Raw genomic sequence first — 9,163 nt, forward strand, 5'->3', positions numbered from 1 at the left:
TTTTGGGTGTACTATTATTTTAAGGAAGAGCGATTTCTGTAAAGGAAGCCAAGCTTAGCCTTGACTTTAGATTGCAGCTTTGAAATGTGGATGGAAAAGAAAAGTGACGTTTCCAACCAGATGCCTGAATATTTATATGCTGTGACTTGTTGATAATAATCTTATCATTATTGTTATTCCTTTTTATTCCCTTTAATCATTAACTATTGGACTATTTTTATTTATATTTTTATGGTGCTGTAATTAATTTTTATTTTATTTTCTTCTTCCTTCCTGTTCAGCAGTTTAAATGCTTTAAATTTTAGCTACTCAACATGATGCTGCATGTTCACATTGCATTCAGTTTGCCATGATATGGTATCATGTTTTAAACATCGTTTAAGTCATGTTAACATTTTGTTTTTCTAACCTAAAGGTCTAATTAAACCTAATTAGACCTTCCTTAGCTGAAACCACGTCTGATGTTTGACATGGAGGCGGCACATGGTGAGCCAGCAGCAGCTCAACCTGTTTCGGTTGGATCCTCTGCAGCAGCATTGCCCTCCTCCTCCCTCTGATTGCATGCCATGGGCGCAGTGACATCAGGCTGATGTTGGTCTTCGCTCCGCCTAATGATCTGAACGGAGTTAAACACCTGTTCATGTTCAGTTCTGTTTTTCAGGTCCTTATTAATCAAAAAGATTTTATCTATTTAGGAAAGAATTTTCTTCAGTTTTATTTGAAATTAAAACAGATTTCCCTGATCTTTGGCTGAAAAATTAATTGTTTTTGGTCAGCCCTCCATACATATGTGTGTTTTTGACAGGTTATTTTAGAAAAATGAAGCCTAAAAGTCTGATGTTCACCATGGGGATGATGACTGGATTTTTGTGTCTTCACTCTCTGCTGAACTCCATGGTTTCAGTAGAGAAGGTCTCAGTGAGGAAGGGAGCGCTTCATGCCCTCGCAGTGCACACAGGTAAGCGTTTATCTTTATGTGTGTAAGATGTGAGATAAAGGGAAGCAGAACAATCAAAGTCAGGACTGTCAGGCTGAATCTGGTGCACCACAACCATTTATCCAGTGTTCTGTCAGATGAGCATACCCGCTCAGACCAGTACATCCATAGTCAAAACCCATTTATCCCTTTAGTTTTGTAGGAAAAATAAACTTTAAGCTACAAACCAAAAAAAATATTTAATTACTCCCTTTTTGGTGTTTTTTGAGGCGTGTGGTGATCTGACCTTAAATAGTATTTTTTGTAAATGACTTGAGGGATACAAGCCGTGTACGTGTACCTAGAGGCTGAAAGCCTAAAGCAATGGCAGTAAAGTTGCAATACCAGTTCTTATAAATGAAGTTTTCATTTGTAAAGCTACATGCTGCCCTCTGTGATGATCTGATATAAAAACTCCACAGCTGGTTTAAAATGAAGGTAAACTGATGCCGGCATTATATACTCCAGCTGTTACTATTTAGTTAAAACAGTAGAAAGGGCAGTTTGGCATAAAGATATAATAATTAGACCTACATTTATTTATCATAGAACATTTGGTCGAGCAGAATTTATTTTTTTGATTTTTAAGAGGAGTATTTCAAATAAAAAAGGAGCTGAAAGGTGAGCTCCCACATCCAGAGCAGAGGCTGCTTTAACCTTCAGAGCACGGAAGGCCAGCACAGGAAGCCGTCACACAGAGACATCTTCTCTGATAGACACGGCAGGCAGACAACCTTCCTCTCTGTCGCAGCCTACCTTCCCATCCTGTTTCATTAACAAATCAAAAAAAATGTCCTTGCTGCTATTGTCCTTTCTTGTGCTTTGTTTTTTGAGCGATTTATGATTCTTTCTACCTCAGTCACTCTTCTTTTAGAGTTACAGTTAAACAAAGCAATAAAAAAGTAACTGGAATGTCGTCCCATCCACCCAACCTGTACATCATGTTCTTACTCCATCATTCAGCCATAGATGAAAATAATTGAACCATAATAGCCTAACGTCATCTGTTCATTGCAATGTGCCGGCCTTCGATCAACAGCAGGTCAAAGGGCTCCAGCTCTCTGCCGGTTAGATTATCCCACCTCAGTCAGCTCCTCTGCCAGTGATAAGGAGAAGTGATAATTATAACCCAGAGGATCCGGTCTGTCAACTTTAACTGATTTAAATTCCTTTATTTTAAAGTTTTGACAAAAAGATGATTTAAAATGTGAATTCGGGTTATAAAAAAACAACATTTCTATAATTAGTAGAAAATCCTCCTCCAATTCCTTCTGTTTTTTTTTCTGTTTGTTTCCTTGTGCCGAACAACTGCCTGAAAGCACAGCCATTAGTGATGATAAACACGATCTGTTTGCACTGGAAAGGAAACACTTCTTTAAAGGAAGTTGCAGGTGAAAGCTGAGATCGACACAGTTTTATTTCTAACTCAGATGACTGTTGGGTGTGTACTGAAATAACACCCAGTGTTTTCCTTACTTCTGCCGTTTGAAAATGGAACCCAAAACAAACAGCAGCGTGTTCAGCTTGAACAGGACTTTTTGATGTATTATTGTCAGAAATATTACAGAATCATTTCAGTGGTCCTTTTATTGTCATTTTGTAGCACATTGACTGCCTCCTCCCCCTGGTGTGGACGGCTTTCCCTGCTGGAGGGCTGCTTAGCGCCTGTTTAGATCATTCAGCTGCATCTATGGGGGGGAGGGTGTGTTAATCTGAATGCCTTTCCACATCCTCCTGGTGTTGCTTTTGTTGTGGAAAAGATCCTGGATCTTCTGGCTGTGGTTCTGCTTCGCTGATCTGATGGTTTCCATTGCCACGCTCTGTTCTCAGTGCCTCTTTATCACCAGACTTGAAAGCTGAGTTCGGTGCTTTTGGCGATTTCCGAACCTCCAGGGTGGTTGGTTGGCCCGGGTGGTGATGTTCTTTTTGATGCTGACGTCCTCAATGCATTGGTTGATGTAGGCTGACACAGTCATGGCATACTCATCAATATTCAATAAGTTGTCAGATGTTGCTGCAGCCTTGAAGATGTTCCAGTCAGAGCATTTAAAACAGTCTTGGGGTGTTTCCATGGCGCCCTCAGACCACACTCTGACCTGCTTCACTGTTGGTATCCCCCTCATTAGCTGGAGCCTGTATGCCAGGATAAGCATGACAGATAGGTGATCTGATAACCCAAGGTGGGGGCTGGGGCTGCTCTGAATTTGATGTTAGAGTAAACCGGGTCTAAAGTGTTTTCACCTCGAGTTGCAAAGTCCACATGTTGGTAGAAATGAGGGAGAACAGTCGTCAAGTTAGCCTGGTTAAAATCCCCAGCTATGATGAAAACAGCCTCTGTGTGCAGATTGGAGCTCAGAGTTATAGAGTCTTCATGGCCTCTTTAGTGTTAGCGCTGAGGGGCACATAAACAGCAGTGATGCTAACCACAGTGAACTCTCTGGGCAGAAAGAACGGCCTGCAGTTAACAGTCAGAAACTTCGATGTCTGGAGAGCTGAAGCTGGCGACCGATCTAGCATTTTTACACCAGCTGTTGTTGATGTAAACACAGAGCCCCCCCACCTCTGTCATGTTTTTATCAAGAGCTCGGACCCACATGCAGAGACACCAATTCAGAGAGACCAGGGGAAAGGTTTAACAGGTTTATTGAAGAGATAATGCAGATGGAAGTGTTGCTCTTAACACTGTTCAACCGGAACTGAAAAGTGAAGGGAAGACATAGCGGTTAGTTCAGACTCAGTGGGAGATTAGATTCGTCAACTTGAAGAGGAGGATTTGGTTGCTGACTCACGTTTCCAGAGAAGTTGTTGACTCTTTGACTCCAGTCTGTGTGCCGTGGTTCCAGTGTTTGTCTGATTTGGTTGAGGGCGGAACAGGGTTTACCCAGAATGCGGTTGTTTGTAGGTGAACGGAGAAGCTGACTGCCACTCAGATTTCCTGCGGTACTTGAACGGGTCGTAGTGGAAATGAATCCATTGCTCAGTGTGAAGCTCAAACGATCTCTTGGGGAAAAGTGGATCCAAACCTCCTGTTTAAATCCTCAGCTCAGTTTGAAGTTCAGATGATCCTTCCAGGGAGAGAAGGTCCGAAACATCCAGTTTGCAGGATGACTTCCTGCCGAGAAGCAAAGACAAAAAAACAAGATTAAGACTAAGGTTGACAGAACTCAGTTTGACTCAGCAAAACTCAGCTTGGCTAGAGTACCCAAAACTGGCAAACACTCTGGCGTCGAGGTAGTGGCAGTCAGCAGCTTAAGAACACTCCGTTCTGACACTGGCCGTTTCTCAATATGTGTACTTGTGTGTTCTCATGTGCTCGTGTACTCGTGAAACGTCTTCAACACTTCCAATAATTTGGTTTTTATTAACTGTTTTTGGAGAGGATCCTTTTAAAAAAAAAAAATATATATATATTTTGAAATGTATTCATTTTTTTGTAATTTTATCTGTAAGGTCTGGAGAAGAGCAGTGATGGTGCCACCCTGTGTAAAAAGACAGTGTAAAAATGTTGTCAATACCAAGACTATCTCAAGTACCAAAACATTAATATCAGCATGAATATTTCCAAAATGATCGTGGTTCATGCCGGCCGGTCAACACTTCCTCTGCGGCTGAAGCTCCTACCTGTGACAGAAAATAAGTGAAGGAGCTGAAGCAGTAATCCAATGCTAACTCCCTAAATGATCCATGCAGTATAAAAAGCCCTTCCTTGTCATTCTCATCTTTGTGACGGTCGGCATATGGTGTCATTTCCTATTTCTTAGCACTGTAAAATTCTTGCAACAAACTAAATTAGAATAAAACTAAAATGCTTTCTTTAAACCAAACTACGACGTTCCTCTTATATTTGGCCAATTTATGTTACAATATTTTGCAGATATATGTTGCGGTGAATGATGGGGTTTAGCATCTGTTTAAATTATTCCATTTCTTTGCCCACATGCCGCCTAGACCTGCAGTGAACGCTGACACACCGCTGAGCTTTCATGGATCCATTCTTAAAGAACTGCCTGTCTGCCTCTAGATTCTATTGTTTTATGTTGGTGTTTTTATAACAGTCAGGTTTTACGTTGTAGATTTATGTGTGAGTGGGAGTCTGGCTGGCTTCGTGCGAGTGTTACGCAGCAGAAGTCACAGAAGTCGTGACCGTTATATAACCGAAGGCAGTAAAACCGCATTATAGAAGTCTTGGTGATGGTTTTCCTGTGATGCTTGAAGATAGATTGGTTAATCCACAATGTGTATTTGTATTGTGTTTGACATTTGATACGCCAAGTTTGACTGTGGTTCTATATTTTGGGGTCTATAAATGGGCTGGTGTAGCTGGAAAAATGCCAGGGCTGAAAATCGTTCCCAGTCTGAGCCTGTCTACAGCTAAGTCTATAAGCCATGGGATCTAGAACAGAAATGGATCAGTTCATTTAGAGTTCATTTAAGGTTCATTTAGAGTTCATCTTTTCTCTAGTGGTTGTCCTTGTAAGATGTGAGGCAGATCTGACCATAAACTACCCATAAAAAGGTTGATTTTCCACAGAGGTTTTCCTTCATACTGCTGTTGTTCAACCTTAATTATTTCCCAAGTTGTAAAATGAAAGAAAGGGTAAAATGGATTAAAGTATGTTAGAGTTTATGGCCTAGCTTCTGGGAGGGGGAGGTCAAACCTTTTGCTGATTAACAGAGTCACCCTGGCTCTGCTTTCTCTCTCTGTCCTTATCTACTTTTCTGACAATAAAAGTTTTGTAGCACTAAGTCTGTGTGGGTTTGTTTCATATTCGGCTTCCTACTGACTTCTCAATTTAATTCAATTCTATTCAGTTTATTTCTATAGCTCCAATTCACATCATGTCATCTCAGGTCACTTTCCAGTTCACCAGATCATCCAGTCAGATTGATTCAAAGTTTTCTATCTAAGGAAAACCAGCTGATTGCATCGACTCATTGACTCTTCTGCAATCCCTCACACTAAGCATGCTTGTAGCGACAGTGGAGAGGAAAAACTCCCTTTGAACAGGAAGAAACCTCCAGCAGTAGGTTTTTCTCAGGAACCTGAAACCAATTTCCGGAGAATAAGCTACCCAGCTAGGTTTGAAATCACAGCAGGACTTGTTGCTCAAATCTGTTATAGCAAAAAAAAAAAAACTAATCCATTTCCTTCATGCTTTATCCCTGCTGAGGGTGGGGAGGGGTGCTGGTGCCTATCTCCAGCTGTCTACAGGTGAGAGGCGGGGTCCACCCTGGACAGGTCTCCAGTCCATCTCAGGGCAGCTCAGAGACAAACAACCATTCACACTCACACCTAAGGAGCATTTAGAGAAGCCAATTAACCTAACAGTCATGTTTTTGGACTGTTTGAGGAAGCCGGAGTACCCGGAGAGAACCCACACATGCTCAGGGAGAACATGCAAGCTCCATGCAGAAAGACCCCGGGCCGGGAATCAAACCTGGAACCTGTTTGCTGCAGAGCAGTAGCGCTACCCACTGCTCCACTGAGCAACCTAAAAAAAGAAAAAAATTTATTCAATTCTTCATTTTTACTTCAATAAAGTTACATCAATGGCAGTCAATCAGCAATTTATTTATCTTTGTAAAGGTGAGAACGAGACAATCCTCCTCACACTCACACACTCAGTCCTATTCTCATCTAGAAAGAGTTTTCCACCTATCTTAACCTCTTTTGCAAAGAGCCATGAATCAAAACCAGGCAGCGAGTTGCCTCGCCGGTGTGGGACAGCCTGAGTGGGCATTGGTGTGTAGGAGACAAATAAAATCAATACATCCTGTTAAAATAAGGTGGAATTGATATCTCAACCCGTTTGATCAAAAAAGGAACCTTTCCTCCATCAATATATCTGAGATTAGAACATATTAAAGAACAAGAAGGAAAACTCAAATCTAAAGGTGGAGTACCATCAGTCATTCCACAAACAAACTACACTCCTGCTATGAAGCCTGTTGAAATGCTCATTAATAGTAAAAGGAACCAATAACTTTTTTTTTTTACAGCCAAACAGTCAATACATTTTTTTTTTCATTGTTATTCATTGGTTAAAACTCTTCTTCAGCATAACTTTGTAAATAAATGACAAAATCATCATAAAATCATAGCATGAAAGAGCATTGCAGGATTTATGTAGTTTAACTTGTCAAACGAATTTTCAAAGGTACGTCAGTTTCGGTGTTTGTTTTAACTTTCACCGTTTTTTTTAAAATGAGAACAAATACACAATCATTTGAGGGGTAAATAATAATTAAGCCAATGAATCATTAAAGGAAATACAAACATTTGACAACAAAGAACAAAGATGGGGATTGCACAACAGCCACAGCAATTGAAGCAACAATAAAAAATGTCCATTGACTAAAAACAGCACTAAACGCTCCAGGCAAGTCCCAACAATACGCAGTCCAATCAAAGCCTTAGTTACCGCGACCATCAGGAGGGATTAAGGAACAATAAAGGCAGCAAAACATCAAAGAAACTCCTGCTTTCTCAGCTAAAAGCATATCTAGAGTCACTCTGTTCAGCCAAGTGTCTTAAAAAGATCACAGGCATGGCGAGCTAGAGTCGTCATGCCTGTGACCCTGTTAGGACAGGTTCTGTTATGGCTGTGACTTTATAATGTGTTTTTGTGTCACGATAGACCAGCTGAGCTGCTGTTAGCCCAGGATATAACTTTACAGTGAAGGAACACAAAGATGAGGCCTCCGACCTGAAGAGGGAACATTAATAAGACCCAACAATGGGAGGAATAATGATGTTGTTAGTTGGGGGAATATGCTAATGCAAAGCTAACACACAATCAGATCCAGGGCAGTTTGCGTCGTACAACAGAGGTGCAGGGCAGGTGTTTAAAGCTACAGTGTGTAATATTTACAGGGATATACAGTCAGAAATGTGATGTGTATTTAAAGAACTTTTAGAAGTTTTAATTCTGAAAGAAAGGCTTCCAGCTTTTTTATTTATTTATTGTCATTCCACTGTCAGAAGTACAGAGCAACAAAATTCCCTCTGCATTTAACCCATCCCCTGGGGGAGCAGTGGGCTGCCATTGTGCGGCTTACCATTTGAGCTAGACAGCTGCTTCAATTCTTAAAACCATCAGCAGTTGATTCAGAAGATTTATTTAAAATAAAACGCAAACACAACTATCTATTCTACCTAGTTCACCCAAGCAGAGCCCGTATTAAGCCTCTGGCTGAAACAGGGAAGGATAATGTTACTATTATGGTTCGGTGGAGTGAAGGCCTTCGCCTCAGTTCGGTGTTCTGCAGGTTCCGGTCTTCAGTCCTGTCCGTTTGTCCTTCAGCAGCTCTCAAAGAGATTTGGATTAATCTGATGCAATAATAAGAGGCAGCTTTGCAGGGGGGTTAATTTTATAACTCATGTTAGCTCACAAAATCTCTGCAACAGACTTCCCGTCCTTCCCCAACCTCTGATGTGGCTGTGGTGTCACTGTGTCAGGAATCTAGTTGGGAGGAAGAAATTCAAATGATTGATATCCAGAGTATTGGTAGAACAAATTTTTTCAATGACAGAGAGACAGATACAGGCACAGGAAGGCACACACACACACAAGCTAGTTACCCGGCATCGGCGGCATGATCAATCATTATCATGCAGGTTGCTTGTTTTTCCTTCCCGGTATAAACAAAATGACTCCATACATCCAGGGGTTGTTTTCGCCCAGCTCCTCCAATAAACCGTACACCGGTATCTGAGCACGGCGCCATGACTGCGAAGTTGAGCCAGGAGTATAAGCCCTTGCTACCTGCCCTGAGGGACAGGCGCCGGGTAGGGACAAACAGGGCAACAACGCGTAACCTTCTATGAAGCGCGAAACACTTATATTAACAATTACAAATTAATTATAAACAATTGCATTTTTTAATGACCATTTATCCATTGCTTGTAAATTTCATCTGGTATTGGTCTTGTTAACGTAAATATTTTTTTATTTTCTGTTAGTTCTTATCCCTTCTTTCATTCTAACCCCCCTTTCCACATCCTTTGTTTACAATTGTACTCCCTAAATAATTTTAAATAAAGTGTCATATACAAGTTTAACCCCTTGAACCCTACGGACCCACCGGTGGGTCGAGCTGCTACATGACCTTGTAATTTTACCAAACCCCCAGTATTGATGTAAAAAACATATTTGGCACAGTTTGGTGACATTTATGGATAAATGT

The 9,163-nt window shown here is 41.1% G+C and overlaps 1 protein-coding gene across 1 annotated transcript in view; it reads left to right on the top strand.

Annotated features, from left to right (window-relative positions):
* The first annotated feature begins 846 nt into the window (after nt 1-846).
* c1galt1 (core 1 synthase, glycoprotein-N-acetylgalactosamine 3-beta-galactosyltransferase 1) overlaps nt 847-9,163 on the top strand; it is a 15,298-nt gene continuing 6,981 nt past the window's right edge. Inside the window, exon 1 of the mRNA XM_015402153.1 lies at nt 847-958. Within this exon, the coding sequence (XP_015257639.1) occupies nt 847-958 (112 nt within the window). The remainder of the gene's footprint in view (nt 959-9,163) is intronic.

Source organism: Cyprinodon variegatus, unplaced genomic scaffold (genome assembly GCF_000732505.1).
Source record: "Cyprinodon variegatus isolate N-32 unplaced genomic scaffold, C_variegatus-1.0 Scaffold1308, whole genome shotgun sequence".
In the NCBI taxonomy this organism is placed as follows: domain Eukaryota; kingdom Metazoa; phylum Chordata; class Actinopteri; order Cyprinodontiformes; family Cyprinodontidae; genus Cyprinodon; species Cyprinodon variegatus.